The 25,224-nt window shown below is 45.4% G+C and overlaps 1 protein-coding gene across 3 annotated transcripts in view; it reads right to left on the reverse strand.

Annotated features, from left to right (window-relative positions):
- Nucleotides 1-25,224, reverse strand: part of Uqcc1 (ubiquinol-cytochrome c reductase complex assembly factor 1) — a 92,519-nt gene that overhangs the window by 46,369 nt on the left and 20,926 nt on the right. For all 3 annotated transcript variants that reach the window (XM_087654435.1, XM_087654434.1, NM_001109446.2), the window contains exons 5-6: nucleotides 20,709-20,781; nucleotides 11,833-11,890 (exon numbers count right to left, since the gene is read on the reverse strand). In XM_087654435.1, coding sequence (XP_087510561.1) covers nucleotides 11,833-11,890; nucleotides 20,709-20,781 — 131 coding nt within the window. The remainder of the gene's footprint in view (nucleotides 1-11,832; nucleotides 11,891-20,708; nucleotides 20,782-25,224) is intronic.

The following is a 25,224-nucleotide window of genomic DNA, read 5'->3' on the forward strand; positions in this document are numbered from 1 at the left end:
GGGTCAAAGAGAAAGTTTACTGAACAAAGTAAAAACTGTCCAGAGGGGAAGTAAAGATTTAAGTAACAGAATGGACAGCTTCGAAATTGGGAAAACAAGTTTGTTCATGAAAGAATAAATTTCTGGTGAGCATCAAACATTTTATTTAAGATTTACTTTTTTTTTTCCTTTTCTTTTCTTTTTTTTTCGGAGCTGGGGACCAAACCCAGGGCCTTGCGCTTGCTAGGCAAGTGCTCTACCACTGAGCTAAATCCCCAGCCCCAAGATTTACTTTTAAGAGAGAGTGTGCGTGTGTGCGTGTGTGTGCATGTGTCTGTGTATGTGTGTGTGTGGGTCTGAGTTCACATGCCCTCAGAGATCAAAGGCACTGGATCCCTGGAGCTGAGTTAGAGGCGGTTGTGAGCAGCCCAAGTTGAATGCTGGGAACCAAATTCAGAACCTCTGTAAAGCAGTATCTGCTGTTAACTGCAGCGCCATCTCTCCAGACCACAGCCTATGGCTTCCCCATCAAAGGTTCACTATAGACCTCAAGTGGATCTGTTGGCAATTTCATTCTAACTCTTAACCTCTGAACCCAGTTAGTACCTAAGATACGAGACCTAGGGACCATTGTGGGATGATATCACAGGTGAGGCAGGTACAAGATAGAATGAGGCCTGTCATTGGATGAGAAGGAAGAATGGGCGGGAGAAAAGTGTGAAGGAAACAGGAACGGAAGAGGAGGGAGAGAAGCTCCAGCAGAGACAACATGGAGGCTGACGTTAAGTTTCCACGCTGCACCTCTACAGGTTGTTATAAATGTTCTTAAGGGATGGATGTGTACAGGGCTTTGTATGTTTAGGTGAGCAATTATATCTTATCAATTGGGTCAAAGGTTCTTGTGTTGTGCGTTCTTTCATGTAGTGATTTAAGGGTAAGAAAATGTGGGGCGGCTGGTCTGGGGCACCGCAGAGTTGGGATGTGTGTTTCTGGCATGGAGGCAATCTGCCTTGGGAACTAGGTAGGTAGAGAGATGGCTGCCAGGCTCAGAGAGAGGCCTTCAGCAGTGTGATATGGGATGGAGCAGAGCGGGTGAGAGGCTTTGCTGACTGAGACTTAAGATGTCCAGCAGATAGCTTGGGGGACTGCAGTGCCGGGCCAAGTGGGGGTAAAAGACAGCATTTTATTTTTTATATTTCTACAACAACAGACCATAACAAAACAGGCTGTGAAAAGGTGACAGCACATGACAGAGAGCACCCTGCATAGCAAAAATGCACTGGACAAGGCTCAATAGAACTTTTTTAATAAATTAATCAGTTTGTTCTCGTCAGCCTCTCTCCTGAAAAGACGCAGTGTATTTTGATGCTTACCTGTCACAGGAGCCAGTTCACACCAGCAACGGCGAGGTAACGGAATTCTTCATTTATGTGAAAATTCTGTCGTCTGTTAATACACCTGCCCACCGAGGTTTAAAAGGCACAGTTCTTTTTCAGACCATACACTTTCTCCCCCCCCCCCCCCCCGGAGCTGGGGACCGAACCCAGGGCCTTGCGATTGCTAGGCAAGCGCTCTACCACTGAGCTAAATCCCCAACCCCGACCATACACTTTCTTAACTATATCAACATGAGGTGAGGTTTTTGGGGTTTCCCAGAACAGCTTGTTCTAATGTCATTATAAGACAACTGGCAGCTCAGCTAAAAAGGTCATATAAAATAAAGAACTCTCAGGGCTGAAGAGATGGCTCAGTAATTAAGGGTATTGATTGCTCTTCTAGAGTTCAATTCCCAGCACCCAAATGGTGGCTTATGACTATCTATATAATGGGATCTGATTTCCTCTTCTGGTGTGTCTGAAGACAGAGCGCTCACACAGAGAAGGAGGAGGGGGAAGGAGAAGGAAGAAAAGGAGGAGAAGGAGAAAGAAGAAGAGGAAGAGGAAGAAGGAGGAAGAGGAGGAGGAGGAGAAGGAGAAGGAGAAGAAGCAGCAGAAGCAGCAGCAGCAGCAGGAACTCTCAGCTGATTGACAATTTACCCAATGAACATAAATTGAGCTCCTACTATGTGTAGGAACATGGCTGAATGACTAAGGAGTACACGGATGGCAAAGACATGAGTCCAAATTTCAAGCCATGTGTCTCCTAAGAGAAACAAAGCACACAGAAGCAACAGAAAGGGGCTGGTAAGATTCCTCCATGGGTAAGGGCACTTGCTGCCACGCCTGACTCCCTGGAACCCACATAGTAGAAAGAGAACTGACTCCCAAGAGCTGACCTCTGACCAACACATGCAGCACACCATGACACATATTCACACATGTGCGCATAAACACACACACAAAATAAATACATGTAAAATTAAAGAAGGCAGTGTCTTAAGACAAAAACTGTACAATGGAGTCTGAAAGGTTACCTTAGGATCAATGGGATCTGAAAAAGCTTGAGGGGAAAGGAAACATTATACGTGGGCCTTGGAAAGATGAGCTGAAGTGAAGACAGGACAAATGGTAAAGGCTTCTGAACAGACAGAACATGGAGAACAAAGGTAGGGCCAAGGGAAAAGTCAGCGTGTGTCAAAGGAACAGTGATGGCCTCCATTTGTGGCTAGGGAGAGTACAAGCAGCAGGAAGGTGATGCCAGAGGAGTCCTGGGTGGCTTTGAAAGATCATGCTAAGAAAGTGGCTTTCTGTGGGCTAAGAGACTGCTGGGCCGCTCGGAGGAGAAGCCCAGGGAGAAGGACCTGCCGGCATTCAACAGCTGAGTCACTGAGAAGCGAACTCTCCCTCCCAGCCGCAGCACTTCAACTAAATATCAACATCGCCAAGGCTGGAGAGGGACAACTTGGAGGAATTCTTTCATTGTCTGGACCTGGAAATACAAGACTGCACTGCCTCTTGAGAGAAATATAAACAGTGACGTCTTTAAACTTCCATCGTTAAAACGTTGGCGCTCGTAATAGTTTAGAAAACGGGGATTGAAGGCTGTCAACAAGAGAAGTTCAAATTACTCCTAAAGCACTACACCAAACTCGTCCATGGATATGTGACCAACGCAAGCACCAATCAGTATAAACTCTACAGCAAATCTCTCCTTACAAAACCGAGGCAAGAATCGCTTTTCCTATCAGAACGTATGTACAGGAAGCTCCAGTGTCCTGTCAGGAAAATGTAAGTTCTGAGCCACAGGCTCTCGGCCACCCGCACTAACTAAAAGCTCATTGATTTCCCCTATGTTAATCAAACTCTATAAGAAGTTAGAGACAAAGGCCCATTGTGAAGAACTTTTGTAGTTACTCTCCCAAGAAAAGAAAAGGCAGAGCTGTGAAGGCCAGGCACATGGGGTGACACAGGCAGCTTCCTGGGATATCCTGCAGGGTGAACAGCTCCTTGAACATCCTACCTTAAAGCTCATGGCATTCTGTTCTTCCCCTGCTTAGCTCTGAACCAACTGTACAAGGAATGAAAAGGAAGACCCCTCCCTACACCTTCCCAAGCAGACTCTCCCTGCAGCAGGAGCCTTCTGTACAGTCCAGACACACACAAGCTCCAGTGGCTAAGTCTGCCTTTCCACGAAGGCTGGCAGCTTTTCCTTTCTTCCCCCCACGGTACCACCTACACACTCTATTCTGACATGAGACGTGAAGAGGTGAATCCCTGGGGACTCACTGGCCCTCTAGCCAAGCCCAGGCAGCACAACACCAGGAGACTCCACCTTAAACAAGATAAAAGGTGAGGACAACACTCAAGGTTCTCCTTTGGCCTCTACCCAGGTGTAAAGACTTCAAAACCAACCAATCAACCAAACAACCACACAATAACCCCAGCAGTTAGACTAATATCTGGTCTAGGCTGAAATCAGCTTATCCAGCAATTTTTAATATTCTAAAAACGACTAGAAAAAAGCTTAAGGAGCAAAAAGAACAAACGCTGCTAAGTGTTATAGATGCTTCTTTCCTTCTCTCAGAGCTTTGATACACACACATACACACACACACACTCACAATACACATACACACTCACACATACACACACTCACAATACACATACACACTCACACATACACACACTCACACACACACTCACAATACACATACACACTCACACATACACACACTCACAATACACATACACACTCACACATACACACACTCACACACACACTCACAATACACATACACACTCACACATACACACACACTCACACATACACACACACTCACAATACATGTACACACTCACACACATACACTCACACATACACACACTCACAATACGCATACACACACACATACACACACAGTACACATACACACACACACTCACAAAACACATACACACTCACACACATACACACACAATACACATACACACATACACACACACTCACACACACACTCACAATACACATACACATTCACACATACACACTCACATATACACACATTCACACATACACACTCACATATACACACATTCACACATACACTCACACACACATACTCACACATACACACACACATATACACACACACTCACACATATGCACATACTCACACACACTCACACACACACACACACACACACACACACACGGCCAATATGCACATGATGCACAGACATGCATGTAAGCAAAACATACATACACTTAAAAGGAAAATAATTTTTAAAAGATTTTTAAGAAGAAAAAACCCCAGGTCTAGAGCATAATCCCCCCCCCCCAAAGTTACAAATCTAGTGTCAACACTGAAACCTGCACCTAGAATTATACTTAAATTTGCTTGCCTCACTCAGTGACCAGAACAAACCTCCAGAATCTATTGGCTCTGTTTTCTTTTTAATCCGCACAGGGCATAGTTTTAAAACTGGCATCACACTAGAAAAAGCATATTGGAGGATTGGTGAGATTGCTCAATGGTTAGTAACACGGGCTGCTCTTGCAGAGGACTGGAGTTCAATTCTCAGAACTTACTTGGTGGCTCACAATCATCTATAACTCCAGTTCCCGGGATCCAATGCCCTCTTTGACCTCTGAGGGCACCGGGTACACATTTGATGATATATACATATACAGATGTGCTTACGCTGATACAAGCTTACCTGTAAGATAAAAGCCACTCCTAGAAAGGAAGAAACCAAATCCTACTAAAGATAAATACAGAGCCAGGCATAATGTTGCAAGTCTGTGACTCCAGCACTGGAGAGGCTGAGGCGAGAACACCCTAAATTCTAGGGCAGCCTAGGATACACAGAGACACCCTGACTCAAAAAAACACAAAGGTAGATAATCTTTGGTAATCGCCACCAAAAAACGTTAGGGTTAGGGATTAGGATTAGGGGTTAGGGGTTAGGACAGAACAGATTAAAACTCCCAGGTAAGACCCAAAGACGAGACACCAGTCGGAAAGTGAAAGTGAAATTAATGAAACCCATTCACAACTTCTCATCTAAAGACTCGATGACCTAAGGCCTAAGACCAAGCTAACTCAGGCCACAGGCTGACTGTACCGTAAGAGTTAGCATGAGTCAGTCAGCTTGGAGAATGCTGAATACTACGTTTACTACATTTACTCAACTGAACCAAACAGCTCAATCCAATACTGGGTTGACACTGTGAATGTGCTCCTTATACTAAAGGCTCGTGTTAAATTGTTTGGGCTGGGGCGGTGGGGAGGGATTGAGGCTCAGACTAGTCTTGAACTCCTTGATCCTGTTCGTTCAGCCCTGTACTGCCACACCCGGTCCTTTGTTAAATGCTAAAAAGGGCTCTTTGGGGGAGGGAAGGTTTACAGACTAAAACAAATGACCCTTAAGAATGCAAAGTAAACATGAAAAAGAAAGTAATGATAAAATTCTTGCATTAACCACTTGTTTAACAAGTCTCTGTGAGCACCCACTCCAAACGCAGGCTGATTGGTGAGCTGTGCTGCAAGTCTCCATGCTCCTCCCACAGTTGCTGATGGTCTTAAACCTGCAATTTATTACTGAGGTTTTAAGCCTCTTTAAGCCTCAGCCCTGTCCCTGTCTCTCAGTGATCCCAGTGGCTCATAAATAATCCCCATCTCCTTTACATATAAGGAAGGCGAAGAACCCAGCTAGCAAAGTAAAGGGAAACAGGAGTGTTCAAGCCTTCCTCTGATGGCTCCCCAGGCTCTGTATAAGGCCAGCCCGGAGACAGGCTCTACACTAGAAGGCCTGATGCGTCTGTGCCTATCTCCTCCCTCCGCTTACACAACTATTTATCTAGTACAGCTCTCTGCCTTTCGAGTGCTTAAGTCACACAGCGGAGAGACGAGCTGAAACACAGCTCAGGCTCCCCCCAAGCCGTGTCACACACACAGTTCCTTCGACTCAGTGAGGCCCAGCACAGCAGCCTCTTCCTGAGAGATCGTCCCTGTCTGCATGGTCAAAACAACAAGAGTCTCTCCTCTCTTCCAGCCAAGAAGAAAGGCCATGACTCTTCCCAGCATCAACTGAGAGGGCAGAATCCTTGTGGTTCCTAATGCTGATCTCCTGCCACATTTTTGTCAGCTCTGAACACCCTGTCTCACACAACCATGTTTGGAATTTGGACTTGCTCAACCAAATCTGCTGTTGAGAGGATCTGATTCTGAATTCTGTGACCAGTGGGCAAGTGAGCAGGTCTGCCACACTGACAGCTATAAAGGAATCTCCAGTGGGATTTTTATAGAGTTTCTTTGTCTTACTTGATCTTCTACTGAGGCCTGGAGAGAGAAGCCAGCATGGCCACACTCAGGCCTCTTAGTTGACTAAGGAGTGGTTTGTTTATAGGTGAGCTGGCCCACTGACCCTTTCCTGGGGCTATGTACACGGCTATCTCTAGTGAGTTTCCTAAACTTCCTCTCTAAGCTTTCTAGGGGGAGTTATGGTAACCACCAGACTTCTCTGTGGCATAAGAAATAAAGCAAAACCCATCTCACCTGACATGAACTACCATAAGCTACACAGGGCTTGCAACCAGATCCATAAGATCCAGGTCTTGGCTGGCGGGTACCAGGGTACTAAAGGTCATGTGCTGAATAAAACGGTTCTGTGAGGGCCTTTGTTTGAACAAAAACAAAGGAACTCAACAACTTACGTGTGTGGATGAGAGAAGAGCCTCTGCTAGGAGAAGGAGGAAGAAGCTGTGCACATGGCCCGGCACACCATATATAGCAGGCCTGAACTGCTGGAGTCCAGCAGGAGCCTGGATGCCCTACAGCTACATCAAAACTGCCAGCGTGGTGTTAAAGATGCTGCCGATGCTTGCCGGGCAGTTCTCTGGCTGGACTGTGACGGGGACAGTATGTTTTCCAAGCCCGTTCCCGGCCATACCTTACTTCCTTTTCTTCTTTGCAGGAGTCTCACCTGGCTCCCCTAATGCTCACCCTCCATCTTTCTTTGGCCCTTGAAACTTCTTTACAAGTTACTTCTGGGGGCCGGAGAGATGGCTCAGCGGTTAAGAGCACTGACTGCTCTTCCAAAGGTCCTGAGTTCAATTCCCAGCAACCACATGGTGACTCACAACCATCTATAATGAGATCTGGGGTCATCTTCTGGCCTGCAGGCGCACATGCAGACAAAAAGCTGTATGATGTATACATAATAAATAAATTAAAAAAAAGTTACTTCTGACTCTAACAGTTCAGGCTGTCCTCTGGCTCTGGACCCCTGAAGGTCAGGGATGGCAGTCCTGACACATCTACTACTCCCAGGGCTTTCTAGGACACAGACAGTGAATGCCAAGAAAGGCCACGCTCGCTTCAGAGCTGGTAGTCTTTTCTGTCATTATTTGCACTAAGAAAAAAAGACCCCTGTCCCTTTGGCCACCAAGAAGGCACACCAGGGCATTAACAGTTCACAGAGTCAGCTTTGGGCTTGTCTCAGAGTCTCCACTGCTATATGGGACATAAAGTGACTTGTGACAAATGTCATCAGATCACCAGAAGCATCCCTGCTTGTGTAAAACAAGGGAACTGAATTAGAGACATGGCTTTGAAAACTGCCTTCTGGGTTTCCAGGAAGCTGCTTCAGGGCCCTTTTGTGCAGGTATGCCACGCGTGTAAGAAGTGGCCACATCATTTCCACACCCTTCACCCCAAGCAGCAACCTTCTCATCCACTTACACAGTGTGGCTGACACGAGAGTTACTGACTTCCGGAACTTCAAAAACTTTCACAGTGAAAGAACAAATAAGGGCATTTATAACTTGAATTTAAACATTACAAAATGATGGTGGGCAGGCAGAGAGACTGAGACTTAAAATGATGGCTCATATATTAATAATAATAATAATAGTTATTATTATTGCTTATTTTTTGCTTTGTTTTTTAAGACAGGGTTTATCTGAATAACAGCCCTGGCTGTCCTGGAACTCACACTGTAGACCAGGCAGAGATCTGCCTGTCTCTGCCTGAGTGCTGGGATCAGAGGCCACCGCTGTCCAGCTGCATTGTTCTTTATTAAGGAGAGAGGAATAAAGCACAGTGGCAGACACCCTCCTTTGGGCTCTGCACACAAAACACACATGCAGACATATACACATGCGCAAACACAAATCATGTAATACAGATATGGATGTATCAAAATATTACACAGTTCATTTATAACTTTTATGGTTTTATATATCAGATTTTTAAACTTAAAAATTGTTTACAATGAGAAGAACTACCAAAGAATCTCAGAAGAACTGCCGTCAGAGGGAAGGGAAGGCTTTACAACGAACAGAATGCCTTAACTATATATTGAGGAAAGAACCAGAGTGTGCCCAGCCTAAGAAGGGATATACTAATACTAAGTCACCACAGAGTGGGAGAGACAGAGCAGTCGAGGTACACACTGCATCTTCTAGGACATGAATGGTATGCTCAGCTCACACGCGGGAGCAGAGGTGGCTATCAGGGACTGGGGTTGCACCCTCATGAAAGCAGTTTGGTGGGTTAAACCTGCAACTTCTGGGTAAAATTAGTCCAAACAGACTAGGAAGTACCAGACACTTCCTGATGTTGAGAAGACAAGCTTTGCATGTCCGCATCCCACGGGAGCATGCATACTGGTTACAAAGTAAATTCATTACTGGTAGCTCAGGGTCAGAAGAGTTTGCCGGAGGAAACTAATGACTGACTGACTGACAGGGCAAGGCGAGCTCCCGGGTCTCTGGCACAGGCACCTGACTGGACGCACAGTGGCTGGCTGGGACAAGGAGCCTCGCAGGAAGGCTGTTCTATCAAGGCCACGTAGGGATGCTCAGTAACAACGGCATCTCCTTCAGCAGCTGCAGTCAATACTGACCTTGCTCAGCAGAGACAACGGACACACGGTCAGCAGCGCTGTAAGCTCACTGAATGGACAACTAACAAAGGGACAGAAGCGAGTCTGCAGCCTTTAATTTCAACCCACAGAAAAAGTATGGGACCAGAAAGAGTGGACAGGAGAAGTGTAACGTCATCGGGTTACAGGACTGCTAGCATCCGTCCCTATCTCACCTGCCAGTAAGGGCCCAGCATCTGTGGGTGACGATCACCATGGGACCAGGGGATCCCATTTTGGAAAGCCTCCCATCAGGGTACTTTCCTTTACCAGGAGTCTGTCTGCTGTGGTTTTGCTCGGTGGGGATTTGTCCTTACGACTGTTTCCCAAGCCTCCAGACCTCCGAGTTTCCTCGCCTCCTCCCTCACAGGTACCACGATTCGTGTTCCTCTGGTGTCCCTGCTCACTGCACTCTTAATTACAGTTTATACTCTGGGATCTCAGAGTTGCGGGAACAGGATTAGGAAAGTACCCAACTTTCCTACAGACTTGTTGGACAGATCCATCCCTCTTCTAACTGTTTTTATTCCTTAGGAAAAGGAGCGCCCACAGTTCTCAGAAAATCACTGCACTACTGGGCCGAAGACCACTTTTCTGGTGACCCTTTGACTACATTCTTCCACAAACCTACCCCAAATACTTCAGCCAATTGGCTGCCTTCAAATACTCCGAGTTCTGTAGGTCCCGGACTTCCCTCCTGCCACTGAATCAGATGAAGGTCTACCTTCGTGCTTCTATAGCTTTTCTTTGGGCTTTTCTTCAGACATTTTATTACCATCTATTATAGACAACAGCCCTCCAGGCCCGCCTTCCACCACAGTTTCCTGAATGTGTGAACTGTAGCACAGCCTTCTCTCCAGCACCTTATGGTCCCGAACACACAGTAGGTCTCTGACAAGGATTTGCTGATTCAAATAAAAAAGGCTGCTGAGACATTCTACCAAAACCTACATAGACAGTAAGAAGTAAGAGCAAGGAAGGGGTCGGAGAAAGACAGAGAACAGATGCCCCCCTTCTACTTAACTGGTGGTGGGACACCCCACTCCTCTAAAAGGGTTACCTTCAGCAAGAAGAGCTGAGTAGACACAGTTTGGAAAGTTTAAAGAAATCCAAGTAATTTTAAGGCTCTCTCAGCCATTAGTCAGGTGTTGACCTTGGGATGTGGTCACAGGGATTATATATTTTATTTTGCCATCCACTCCCTCTCCCACTCAGATACCTCTAGCTATATGGGCAATAAAGAGTCTTTCATACAGGCTCTGAATATTATCATTGAGCTCCTCTGGGGACAGCTTAGCCTTCTCACAACCCTCCCGCTTTCCAATGAGTAATTCTACCATCCAGTCCTCAGCTCTTAAAAAAAGTAGTTTTCTTCTCAATGTATCCAGTATCCCTCCCTGCACCCTGGGCTCAACCCTCACCATGGACACCAAAGGCAGACAGTGTGCCTTCTCAGCCGCCTGACAAGCGGTACAGTATCTACCTGAGGACTAACAGTGCTAGGACCGGTTCCAACAGTCGGAGCGCACCCTTCTCTCCTATAACCACCACTTATATACATTGTCCAACTTAGCAATACAGTTTATACCTGGCCTATCTCCCTCACTGGGCTGGCCTTCTTGAGGGCCAACCCTAGGACCCAGCAAAGTGCCCAGGGCACAGTGTCCCTTTTATAAACTACTGGTTTAGAAGGTTCAAAAAAAAAAAAAATCATGAAATAAACTGCCCCTTCAGGCTCCTCAGCCAAACTCAGGGAAGATGTGAGTTTGGAAAGAGGAGCTCCGCAGAGACTATCAGGACTGAGCACCGTTATACAGTAGCCAGCCTGTGGTGCAAGGCTCAGCTAAAGGCAGGCTCGGACAAGGGTCCTTTGACAGGCAGCCATCCCCACACTCCAGAGTACTCGCTACGGTCCATGTAGTAACCAATTCTCCAGAGTTTACTCCCCCAAGACCTGGCAGCTCCCCCAGCCCCCACCTCAACGACTCCTATATACCCCTTTGACCTTTAATGCTGTGTAACCGTAGATGAAAAATGGATTTGGTGGGGGGAGGCTACTTGACAGCTGAAAAAAAAAATACTGTTTAAGGTGTTAAATATTTTCACATGCAAAAAATCTGGCTTGACTCTAACCTGCATGCACACTCAGAGGCACAGGCGTAAATGTCAGTGGTATAATTTGTTATAGGTTTCTGATGACCAGAGATGAAAATGACCACGGATTCTCACAATTCAAACCACTTTTACGTAAATGTGAACTTTCCTAAAACAGCCGAGGGAGGGAACTTTTCCATCCAGCCTCAGAGAGTCTCTTAGAGGCACTGATAGCAGTATTCATGTTGTTAGGTGCTCTTTGAAAAAAAAAATATTACAAATATTAGCTTCTTTCTGGGTTTATGCTTTGACCTTTAATAAAAATGGGCTTCAAGGCGCCAGTTATGAAAATGAGAGGACAGGTTTTCACGCCTGAACAAGTGCCATTCATATAATCAGACCCGAGGAGAGTTGCATCTCAAAGCACACACATGCATATGATGACCTCACTTACCAGACGTGAAGCAGGGTTATAAGAAACCAGGAGTTGAATGTGTCGGGCATCTGACACCCTAGAAAATAACAGTATAGTGTAAATAGGTGAGGCTCGGAGGAGGCAGGCTGACTTGTTTTAACCACTGTGGGAGTCTGTTCAGCCAAACATAGGGCAGGATGTTGTTTCTGATTATGCTATTGTGAGACCGTGGGATGGGGCACTGGATGCAGACAACCAGCCTTCTAGCTCCAGCCGTGCTACCTACCCCCTGGCAGCCTTGGGCAGACTGCTTCTTCCCTCTGACTTCCTCGTTTTACACTCAACATGGCGGACACGACTTCTTAACGTTCCTTCCAACTTCATCGAGTTCTGTGCTAGTCTCCCTTTCTTGGCTTGAGGTCTGAAATGCTAAGCAAACACCACCTCTCCTGCTCCCCTTAACCATCAGCTACTGTAATCACTTGAGCCCTGCTGAAAAGGGTAAGCCTCTGGTCTCCATTTCCAAGTTTTTAAAGACAATGTGGTATGGCCATGAATGTGCCGAGTGAATTTACCCAAGTAACCGGGAGGAGAAAAGCGGAACTCTTAGGAGCTAGGGCCGAACAGGGAAACGGACGGCAGCCACTCAAAGGCCAGACTTTAGCCCCCCCAGGGACGACACGAGGCTCTTTGTTTCAGTCCCTGTGAGCCAGGTCTCAGTTCAGACATCCATGCCTCTCAAGTCTCACACATCTAAGCAAGCCCTCTGGTCAGCTAAGTGATCCCCACTACAATCCCCCTCCTCACACGACAAGGACGAGTGAATGGGAGAAAATTAGTGGGCATGTGAGCCCTCGTGTCAGAATCTGTCTTTTGAAGTGACAACTCACAAAAAGGAGGAGTAAGGCATGACAGTGCCGGCCTAGAATCCCAGCACACATCCTGCAGTCCTGTGAGGCAGGGCAGCGCTGCAAATTCAAAGCCAGCCTGGGCTACATAGTCTGTATACAGTCTGGATACCCACCAACCCCCCACCCCCCAAAGTATCCTCTGCCAGTCAGCGTTCAGTAAGGTGATGTTTAACCAGGGTCACTAAGAGTGGACACGCAGGGCAGGACCCTAGGAAGGAGAACCATAATCAGCACTTATCGGGAGTCCTTGGTCACTGTGGCTGGGCGGATGATATGCCAGATGTAATAAGTGCTTCACAGCCTGTGGCTCAACAAATCTGTCCAATACCCCCAGCACGTGGGTATTTATGTTACCCCCACCCCCAACCCCACCCCGCCCCCGACAGGTGGAATTAAGACAACTGCTCAGTACAACACAAACCGTGAAGTGAGGAACCTGGGATTAAATTCACACTTCCTTGATTCTATCTGCAGCGTGTGGACTGCTACTCAAGGATGTGGAAAAAGGGCCATACTCCACGCCCAGTGCAATGCTAATCATCTTTTACAGTATTTCTCTTAATCTTTACCTCTGCGCAGGAAAGAAATACCATGATCCTGCTTTAAGGGAAGGAAACAGATCAGAAGGCCAAGTAGCACTGGGCAGCTACCTCGTTAAGCTGGTGGCAAGGCTGGGCTTTGAATCCAGGTCTGTCACAGAAGGACACCAAAAATCTCGGGTGAGCTTACTGGGTGGTGCCCAGCAGCTGTCAAGTGGACTTCCTCTCTGAGCCCAGCAGGAGGGAGCTGGAGGCCGGCCTGACCAGCCATCCAGCGATTAAGACCCATGCCATCTGAGTGCCGGCCAGCCGCCCTCCACCTAGAACAAGAATAGCCCCGAGAAACTCTCAAGCCCGGATTTCAAGTTGGGTCTTTTTTTTGGATGTTAGAACAAAACATTAAAAAGAAAGGTTTTCTTGGAAGTCTGTCTTTCAATCTGGAGAGTGAAGTCTGGCTGCTTGTACGGGACAGTCTGTCCAAGGGCTACCTCTATACCACAGCTTCCCAGCAGCCTCCAGGAGCCTGTCCAATTTCCTCAGATGGGGAATCAGTTCTTGGGCTGGAAAGCACAGACAGACAGACAGGTCAGCAGCTGGCCCTGGGTCACAGTTTTCCCTTCTGGGGGTCAGCTTAGGGCTGATGAGGAGAGCTGCCACGTGAGTAAGGCCCTGTGCCCATGAAGGTCAGAACAGACAGCCACAGAGTAAACCTCAGAAATATCAAACCAACGAGTGAATGTTGACTATGAGCAACACAAAGTGTTTACACACGTCAGGGCTAAACCCTGAGACACTGGCATGACCACACTCCTGCTCCAATACACCAAAAAAAGGACAAAGTTCAGTAAAATTAAATAAATCCATTACTGTCACCAGAGTGTGATTGTGCCACTTTTGAATATGTGATCAGAGTACTTAATTCAAAATCTAGACCTTGTTACTTTTAAGCAGGTCTAGGTGATGTTTCTGGGCTTCTCTGGGGGTCCACTTTCCTTCTTGCTATAAATCAGTGGGCAGAACAAGAGGGCCTGCCTCAGAGCTATGATGACATACAAGACGTAAAAGGCCTACACAGTGCTTAGTTAGCAAAGTCAGAGGTCGTGACACAAGCCTCTAGTCCCAGCACCAGCCCCAGCACTAGGGAGGCAGAAGAGATCTGAGGTAGAAGCCATGCTACTCTATGTATCAAGTTCAAAGCCAGTCAGGGATATATAGTGAGACCATCTCAAAAAAAAAAAAAAAAAAAAAAATAGGTATTCAATACCCATCGATGACATTTCACAGTGAACTAAAAAAGTACAGTTCAAATTGTCTTTGAAAAGCCTCATCAGGTACTTGAAACTGTGTCACAAAGTGGATTGGAACCTCAACTAATGGCCCCGAATTTCTTCATTAGATCCTCTTCCCTACGGTGATCAGTTTCTTAGAGGCAAAGGGAGCCACAGACAGGAATTCGAGAATTCAGAATTAAGCTCGAGCTTCGATCACTGACCACCTCTGCTCCAAAGCACCAGGAGCAAACTACATCACTCAGCAGGCATGTTCATGTGACGGGCAAGGCCACAGAGCATCCCAGAAACAACAGCCGCAAAGTATCGGGCTGCTCAGATGCAGGGAGCGCTCTAGATCTCAGCCTTCACACGCTCTGCCTCTGACACGCTGGTCTCTGGAATCTGAGGGAGAACTGTCCAAGAAGCTGACAGGCACAGCACATCATGACCCAACCTGCTCACACACGGTCTTCAAGAAACGGCCTCAGCCTCTCGTTAGTCAGGGAGAATGACACTTGCCAGATACCCAAGGCTCTCTGTCCTCAGGACTTGTAATCAAGTCCTACATCAAACACCTAAGTGGGCCTAGCCACTTGAAAGGTATCATCTGAGGAAGCAATACATGAATCTCCGTATTTTATTCCAACTCCCATTAACGTCCTTAGAATCCAAACCACAAGAAAATCACTCTCATTATTTTGCAGATTTTTTCTTTTAAATCTTTTGCCTCCAGATGGTACTTTCCAAACCTGTTCTTCCTTCACTAGCCACACTTTGGAATTCCTTTGGTTTGATTTTAAAATGTAAATCGAGCAAAAAAAAAAAAAAAAAAAAAAAAAGGCCACAGCAAATAAACAGGCCGTAGGTTGGCTGTTTGTAGTCCTGGCTAGCCCGGAACTCAGTAAGTAGAATGGGCTAACCTCAAGTTTACGGCAATGCCCAAGCCTCTCTCTTCTGAGTACTAAAAGGACAAGTTAGGACAGCAATGCCTACTTATGCTACAGGTTTTCGTGGCTGTTTTGTTTTGAGACAGGATCTCTCTATTCAGTACTAGCTGGCCTGAACTCACAGAGACCTGCCTCACAAGCACCACCATGCCCAGCCTGTACCATATATTTTAATAGGCAGATGCCTACTTTAAGTCTTAGAAAACCTGCAAGGAGAGTGTGATCGGCGGAAAACTCACTGCCACTTGCCCTGAAGGACAAAGTCAGGCCACACTCACCAAGGTACACACCATGGTGTGCATACACTCGAGTGCCCAGCACTAACACAACGTCTCACGGACCGAGCTCTCGCCAAAATAAAGCAAACCCCGAATTTCTAAGCCACACTACAACTTCTAGTGTGTGGTTACACTAGAAGTCAGCGTGCTCCAGCAGGAAAATCCCTGAGGTGCAAGCCAGACAACACAGCTGCAAGGCTTGGCTGGGCACTCTTGGGCAAGGCACTGAGGCTCTTTAAGCCTCAACTGCTTTTAAACACAAAACAAAAACAATACAACAAGCACTTACTATCCCTCAAGACTGTGAAACCCCTAAAGGGACAAACATGAATGCAAATAAGTGTGAGCTATAAATATGTAGCTGTAACAACATTCAGAAACGTTTCTTAGGTTGGTAGTCGCAAGCTATGAACTGAAATATGAACACTAACTACTTATGGAGTAACTGTCTTCTATTTGAAACTATAATATTAATCCAAACTCCAGAATGTTCTGCAGGGAGCTGGACAGATGTGTCGTTGGCTAAGAGCACTAGCAGAAGACCCCGGTTTGGTTTCCAGCGTTCACAGCACCTCACAAGTGTCTGTAACTGTAGTTCAGGTTTTCCAGCGCCCTCTTCTGGGCTCTGTGCAGCACCACATGCATGTGGTGCATAGACACACATGCAGACAACACATTCACACATGTAAAAAGGAGCCTTTAATAACAGGGGATGGAAACAAACATTCATCTAAAATAATTATAATAAATATGAATAATTAATTGAACTAGTACTGAATATCTGATGATAAACTTTTGCCTTTTCTTCTCTGTGTGCACAGTGTGTATGTGGGGTCCATGCATATGAACCTCTGTGTGCATCCATGCATGTGCATGCAGAGTGCAGAGGGGAGTATCAGATGTGCTCTCTATGGCTCTTCACCTCGCTCCTTTGAGACAGGGAGAGCTCACCATTTTGGCTGACCAGCAAGCTCCCAGGACCCACCGGCTGTCGCCTCCCTCCCACAATGCTCAGGTTACAGGCATGTCTGGCTGCTGTGTTCTTGGTTGGCTCAAGGAACTCGAATGGGGGTAGTGAGGTAATGAAGAAAAGACAAACAGACACATGGACACAGACAGAAATGCAGGTTCAGGTGGCCCAAGGTCTTAGATGGAGAAACCATAACTAACAGCTCAGAAGCTGAGTGTTTATTACAGAGATTTGAACAGAGAGGGAGTTGTGGACCCTGCTGAACAAGGTGGCCAAGGTTAAGGCACACAGATAATCGAGCAGACAAGGTTAGCCAATCCCAGTAGACACAGTCTGTGCACTGCAGTCATCCTGCTGTACATTTCTGGAGGGAGAAAGCTACAGAGGACATTTTCTACACACGGTGCCAGCTCTCACACCCGGACACCAGAGGAGAGCTCTGCATCCCAGAGCCTCAGGAGAGAAGCTCTGCCGTATGGGTCTGAGGCTATGGGGTCCTAACATGGCCATGCCCAGGTTGACAACACACATTCACACATTCACTCAAGCAAACTCAGGTCCTTATGCTTGACTCTGTGAATTTTCTTGTAAGCAAGTGATCTTCCTCCCCGAGGTATCTAACCTTGAGGATGTTTCTTTGAAAAAAGATGCCGGAGGAGGCTAGAGGCAGACCTTAGCCAAGCTCTCATGGGTACAATCCCCAGAGCAGCAAACAAACATAGACAACCAACACTAGGTGGATATGTTAGGCTTGTTGGGTTTTTTCTTTTTTTTTTTTTTTTCTTTTTTTGGTTCTTTTTTTCAGAGCTGGGGATCGAACCCAGGGCCTTGCGCTTCCTAGGCAAGCGCTCTACCACTGAGCTAAATCCCCAACCGGGCTTGTTGGGTTTTTAAAGATTAATTATTTTTACTTTATATGTATGGGTGTTTTGCCTGCATGTATGTATGTGTATGACACGCATGCTGTGCCCACAGAGGCCAGAAGAGGGCATCAAAGTCTCTAGAACTGGAGTTAACAGTTGTGCCCTGAGGTGTGAATGCTGGGAACCAAACTCAGGGTTTTGGAAGAGCAGCAGGTGCTCTTAATTTCTGGGCCATCTCTCCCGCTCCAGATATGATTCTTGTTTTTGTTTTTGGTTTTTTTAATGTTACTTTCTAAATTAAAAAAAAAAAGTCAAGAAAAGTATTCCTACTGCTATCCGGCTATACTCATGACCTTGGCCTAGCGCAACTGTCATCAGAGAGGCTTCACCCAGCAACTGATGGAAACTGATGCAGGGACCCACAGCCAAACATTAGGCAGAGCTCAGGGAATCCTTCGGAAGAGGGAAAGAAAGGATTGTAGGACACCACAAGAAAACTCACAGAATCAACTAACCTGGGCCTCACAGAATCAACTAACCAACCAGACAGCCTGCCCTCTACATATTACAGCTGTGTAGTTTGGCCTTCTTTGGGACTCCTAGCAGCAGGAGCAGGGGCCGTCTCTGACTCTGCTGCCTGCTTTTAGGACCCTTTCCTCCTACTGGGCTGCCTCGTCCAGCCTTAACAGGAAAGGAGGCACCTAGTCTTACTGGAACTTGATATGGCCATGGCTGGTTGCTGTCCATGGGAGGCCTGAACTTTTCTGAAGAGAAATGGAGGGAGAGAGGATGGGATAGAGGGGGCTGGGAGGAGAGGGTGGAGAGGAAACTGTAGTTGGAATGTAAAAAACAAACACACAAACAGATGAATAAAAATTATGCTAAAAAAAAATCAAGTAAACTAAATTAAATTTAAAAGGTCAGGGGAACGCACATGGACTTAAGAAACTAATTCAATATTTTTTTTTTATCATTTGAAGACAGTATATTTTCTCATTTTGGACAAATTTCTTGTATAGTAAAAAACAGTTCAGGACTGGCAAGATGGCTCAGGAGGTAAGTGCTTGCTGCCAGGCCTCACAGCTGAGTGTGGCACCCCAGAATCACGTGGTGGAGAGAAATAACCTTTATAAGTTGTCCTCTGACCTCTACATGGGTCTGTGGCATGTATGCTGTTATACATGTGTGTGCATGCATTGGTGTGCACACATACTCACGTGTACACACACATATGCACACTGTATAATTTTTTTTTCTTTTTTTCAGAGCTGGGGACCGAACCCAGGGCCTTGCGCTTGCTAGGCAAGCGCTCTACCACTGAGCTAAATCCCCACTGTGTAATTTTTTTAATAATAAAAAAGACTGGGCTGGAGAGATGGCTCAGTGGTTAAGATCACCGACTGCTCTTCCAGAGGTCCTGAGTTCAAAACCCAGCAACCACATGGTGGCTCACAACCATCTGTAATGGGATCTGATGTCCCCTTCTGGTGTGTCTGAAGACAGCTACAGTGTACTCATATACAAAATAAATAAATAAATAAATAAAAAATAATTTAAAAAAACTGCTTGTTTATGAAGAAGCAGGAAAGCTGTCTTTCCTGATAAACAAGAAAATAGATTTTTTTTTTACTGCTTTAGATCATTACTAGCAGTTGATTATATCAATATAGGATTAATTTGATGCTATAAACTGTAATTTTTAGCACAGTTAGAAAACCAGTAAACAAAATTAAAATTATAACCTCAGTATAGTATTGTAATTCCCTAACTAATATTTATCTGTTGAAATAGTGAAGTAACCAATTTGAGCTTTTAAACAACCAATGTAGTTATCAAGCAGTCAAGCTGCATCAGGCACTCCTCGTCCATCATGTGCAGACACCGGCTGCAGAGTAAGTGCCAGCTGTGTGAACACAGAACACAGGTTTCTCTCTGAAGCAGTGTCTCTCAACCTGCGGGATCGAGGTCCTGCTAGAGTAGACTAACCCTTTCGCAGGGGTCACCTAAGGCCATTGGAAAACACAGATGTTTACATTATGATTCATAACAGTAGCAAAATTACAGTTATGAAGTAGCTATGAAAATAATGTCATGGTTAGGGTCACCACCACACGAGGAACTGTATTAAAGTCATGGCATTGGGAAGGTTGGGAACCACTGCTCTAAAGTCTGTGGACACAGAAGTGCCTTACATTTTCCAATGTCCTTACAAATGGCTATTTTAGTTAGCTGTGCTAATAATTACAGTTTATAGCATTAAATTAACCCAGTATTGATATAATCAACTGTTAGTAGTCATCTAAACCAGTAAAATCCTCTGGTAAACAATTTATCAATTGGATGTAAGTTATAAAATTAAATAAGCCTTTGGGGTCAATAGCCTTTGAATAGAAAGAAGAATCAGGATCAACTAAAACAATTAAAAACTAGAAACAAAAAGAGAAATTACTGACAAAAAGTCCTCGTCAAATGCTAAGAGTGGGAGTGGTGGCACAGGCCTGTAAACCGAGCACTTGGGAGGCAGAGACTATACGATCGCAAGTTCAAGGTCACCTTAGCTGCACATCCAGAAACTATGACAAAAAAAAAAGAGGAAGAAGAGGAGGAGGAGGAGGGGTTGGGGATTTGGCTCAGTGGTAGAGCGCTTGCCTAGGAAGCGCAAGGTCCTGGGTTCGATCCCCAGCCCCGAAAAAAAAAAAAAAAGAGAGGAGGAGGAGGAGGGGTGGAGCGGGGAGGTGACTCAGTCCACAAAGTGCTTACTTACCATGCAGGCATGACCACCTCAACCTGAGGTGAAGTATTAGGCATAGTGGCCTATGCTTGGGACCCCAGTGATGGGCCGGCAGGGACAAGAGGATCTCTGGGGCTCCCTAGCCATCAAGCACAGCCTACCTGGTAAGCGCCAGGCCAATGAAAGACCATGTCTCAAAGGACATAGACAGTCTTTCTGAGATAACACCGAGGTAGTCCGCTGGCTGATACATGAGTATCATGTATTTACATGAGTATCATGTGTTCACATGAGTAAACACGTTCAACATACACACACAAAGCAAATGTTTAAAAACAAACTTCAAACCCACACCACAGAAATCGACGGTGGATAGTGCCTTCCAGAACAATCAGGGTCACTTACTCAGAAAGAATTCCTCGAAGTCCGTTTTCTCCACACAGCTTGTGTACATGCGGAGGGCCGCGATCTTGATCTTCTAGATAAAGAACGAAAGCAAACTCAAGTCATGTCTACAGAAGCTCTAATGTCCCTAAATGTTATCAGACTGCAGATCTCATGTTCCCTCAGCTAAGCGGGGCATGAGCCTACCTTCCAGCACTGTATTTTGTTTTGTTTTAGATTTTTCTTTGGGGGGGAGGGACAGTTGTTTTGTTTTGTTTTTGAGACAAGACCTCATGTAGCCCATGTTGACTGGGAAATGGTTTGTAGCTCAACTGGCCTCACACTCTCCATTTTATCTTCACCTTTAAAAATAAATAGGAGCTGGAGAGATGGCTCAGTGGTTAAGAGCACTGACTGCTCTTCTAAAGGTCCTGAGTTCAAATCCCAGCAACCACATGGTGGCTCATAACCATCTGTAATGGAATCTTTCTTCTGGTGTGTCTGAAGACAGCAACAGTGTACTCACATAAAATAAATAAAATCTCTAAAATACATACATACATACATACATACATACATACATACATACATACATACATACGTTAAAACAAACTTAAACCCCTGAAATTCCCTCAGAGCCTCTATTAATTAGTATATGATGGGGGTGGGGGGTAGCATGTCTTCTCTTCAGACTCATAAAACAAACAAAATCCCCTAATAAACATGAAATACTTTTCACAATGTATACAGTATTAAATTTTCTAGGGGACTGGAAACAACTCAGCAGTTAAGAATGCTCCCAACTTTTTTTTTTTTTTTTTTTTTTGGTTCTTTTTTTCAGAGCTGGGGACCGAACCCAGGGCCTTGCGCTTCCTAGGCAAGCGCTCTACCACTGAGCTAAATTCCCAACCCCAAGAATGCTCCCAACTCTTACAAAGGACCAGACCTCTCATGGAGGGAGAGTCACGATCCTCTGTAATTCCAGCCGCAGGAGATATGACATCCTCTTCTGGACTGCAGAGCAACAGGACCTCATGCAGCGTACATACACACACACACACATGCACACACGCACACACATGCACTCACACAAGCAAAAAATTCATACACATAAAAAATCAATTTGTGGGGTTGGGGATTTAGCTCAGTGGTAGAGCGCTTGCCTAGGAAGCTCAAGGCCCTGGGTTCGGTCCCCAGCTCCGAAAAAAAGAACCAAAAAAAAAAAAAAAAAATCAATCAATCTGTAGGGCCTTAATGATAGGTGTTTTCACTAAACTTTGCACTAACACATTGTAGTGTGTGTGTGTGTGTGTGTGTGTGTGTGTGTGTGTGTGTGTGTGCAAACCTAAAACCCAAAACTCAATTTTTGAAGAGTTGTGTTGGTCTTTAGAACAAGTCAGTAATCCATGATCAACGCTTCAGTGAGTAAATAAAACTAAATAAACCAGTGTACTGACAAAAGACATGTACAGGTTTCCTTTCCTTTCTGAAGTGACAGGGCAAGCTGAATGCAGTAGCCCATGCCTATCATCCTAGGACTTGAAGAGTTCAAGGTCTACCCTACATAACAGGTTCCAGGTCAGCCTGGACTACAGTTCAAGAGACTGTCTCAAAAACAAAGACAGACAAACAGACAAACAAAATGAAAAAAAAAAAAAACTTTAAAAGGGCTGGAGGGATGGCTCAGCAATTAAAAGTCGAGGCTGCTCTTGCAGAAGACCCAGGTTCAGTTCCCAGTACCTACACAGAGGCTCACAATCGCCTGTAACTCCAGTTCCATGGGTTTCAATGCACTCCTATCCTCCACAGGCACCAGGCACGCAAGTGGTGCACAGACACACAGGCACACATATGTGCAGGGAAACACTATGTGATGCTTTGTATATGCTTGGCCAGGGAGTGGAACTATTAGGAAGTGCAGCCTGTTGGATTGGAGTAGGTGTGTCACTGTGGGCGTGGGCTTTAAGGCCCTCATCCTAGCTGCCTGGAAGCCAGTCTTCTCCTAGAGGCCTTCAGATGAAGATGTAGAACTCTCAGCTTCCCCTGCACCATGCCTGCCTGGACACTGCCATGCTCCTGCCTTGATGATAATGGACTGAACCTGTGAACCTGTAAGCCAGCCCACATGCTGTCCTTATAAGAGTTGCCTTGGTCATGGTATCTCTTCACAGCAATGAAAACCCTAAGAGGGCAGTAATGGGGGGAGGATGGGGAGGGGAACACCCACATAGAATGGGAGGGGGAGGAGTTAGGGGGATATTGGCCTGGAAACCGGGAAAGGTAATAACATTTGAAATATAAATAAGAAATACCCAATTTAATAAAGATGGAGAAAAAATAAGAATGGGACAGCAAAAATACTTATTACACTACAGCCCTGTGTTATTAGGCCTTGTCAATAAAAGATATTCCAATGGATTTTCAAGTCAAAAAAAAAAAAAAGAAAGAAAGAAAGAAAGAAAGAAAGAAAGAAAGAAAGAAAGAAAACCCTAACTAAGAGAACTTATGTTTTTAAAAAAAAAAAATGGGGCTGGGGATTTAGCTCAGTGGTTAGAGTGCTTACCTAGGAAGCGCAAGGCCCTGGGTTCGGTCCCCAGCTCCGAAAAAAAGAACCAAAAAAAAATAATAATAATAATAACTGAAACAAAAGCAAAACAAAAAGAAAAATTAAGGAAGCTGGTGTGGTTGCTCAGGCCTTTAAACCCAGAACTTGGGGGCTGAGACGGATCCAAAGTTCAAGCCTCAACTACATGAAATCCCATCTCCGAAATAAATGTATAAAAACAAATAAATTGAACCCATCAAGAGTTAAGAAATATAACATCACAGTCAAAAAGATTTATGCAGGAATGCAAGGTTGAACCCAATGTTGGCCAAAAATTCCTGTGATTCATGGGAGGAGGGAGGAGGCAGGGAGAGCTACCTGTCTGTCCATCTTCATCAAGAACTGCCTCTGGCAAGCAAGATGGCTCACGCCTTTAATTCCAGTGCTTCGGGGGCAGAAGCAGGCAGATCTCTGAGTCTGAGGCCAGCCTTGTCTACAAAATGAGACCAGGACAGGCAGGACTTTTTTTCAAAAACCAAACAAACTAGGTTTGAATACGTTAAACCATGGAACATGGCGGGCTTCAGAAAGCACTGATCTACACCATCACCAGCCTAACAGCAGCCTTACCCTGATACCCCTGACTTCATTAGGCCGTCTCCTCTCCTGAAGATGGGACTTGAGGGTCACTCAACACTGAGTACCAAACTGAGGTCTGCCACAGATGTAAATGCTACGGTTGAGGGATAAACAAACTAAAACTCCTGCTCGGGTTGCGTGTATGGCTCTGGCTACCTAAACAGATCTATAATTTTAACTACAATTCTTGACATCCTCCCGCCCACCTCAATGCTTGTTTCCTTCAGGTTCCTCTATATAAACTCCTTTGACTCACAACTAATCACTCTGACCCATGAAAGGCAGACTAGTCTCCAAGGCCCAGAGCTTCCGTCCATGGAAATACATGGATGGAAATACATCCATGGAAAAGCATTCGTTACGAATAAGGACTAGTTGACCAGAAAAGAACTAGTTGACTCATGAAAACGTATTCACTGCAAATTATGACCAGATGACCAGACTGCCAGCATCTGTACACAGCGCTCACTCCATGGCAATCGGTTCAGTTTGTAGCTCTTCACTTTTCCTGTAGTGAAGCCAAGTCTTTAGTCTTGAGTGAGCCATTTTCTTGGACAAAGCTCTAAGACAAGTCTCTGAGGACCACCACACAGAGACTGGAAGTAACAACCGGGAAGAGCCTCTGAGAATCATGAATTAATGTGAGGAAGTAAGGAGGCAGACCAAACTTCCACCCAATCAACGCGAGTTCTTCCGGTCCTTGGATGACCTCGTGTTTACTTGACCGTCAATTTAGGAGGCTTCCCCATGCCACTTGTCTGTGACAGGAACACCAAGGCCTGCTCTCCCTCCTCTCGGATGTGTGTACCCTCCTACAAGATGGGAGTGAGTGGACTGCCCGATGTACCAATGTGAGGAGGGAATGAGCTGAGTGGACTGTACTAATGGCCGTGTGAGGACTGCATAAGCACGTTTTGATTGGTTTGTTTGTTTGTTTGTTTGTTTGTTTGTTTTGGTTTTTGAATTTTTGGTCTTGTCACTTCCTATTCTTTGCTGGAATTTAAAAACATTCTTGTCTCAAAAAACAAAAACAAACACAAAAATGAAAACAAAAACAAAAACCAAACCCAACAACAACAAAACAAAACAAAACAAACAAATGAAAAAAACCAAGAAGAACCCAACATTCTCATCTCATGGTCAACAATCTGGGCCCTGTTCTAACAAGAACAACCCTGTTAGGCTTCCTGTCCTCCTGCAGGGCTTTTACCATTCACTGCGCTGGGTACCTCAGATAACATCTACTCAATTATGTGGTGTTCATCTGTCCCTCCATACTAAGAAGATTCATACTGCCTTCTCTTTTCTATACGAGACATTGCTTTTCTTTCAATTATTCTTTTTCTTTCATTT

The sequence above is a fragment of the Rattus norvegicus genome, chromosome 3 (assembly GCF_021556685.1).
Source record: "Rattus norvegicus strain SHRSP/BbbUtx chromosome 3, alternate assembly SHRSP_T2T, whole genome shotgun sequence".
NCBI lineage: Eukaryota > Metazoa > Chordata > Mammalia > Rodentia > Muridae > Rattus > Rattus norvegicus.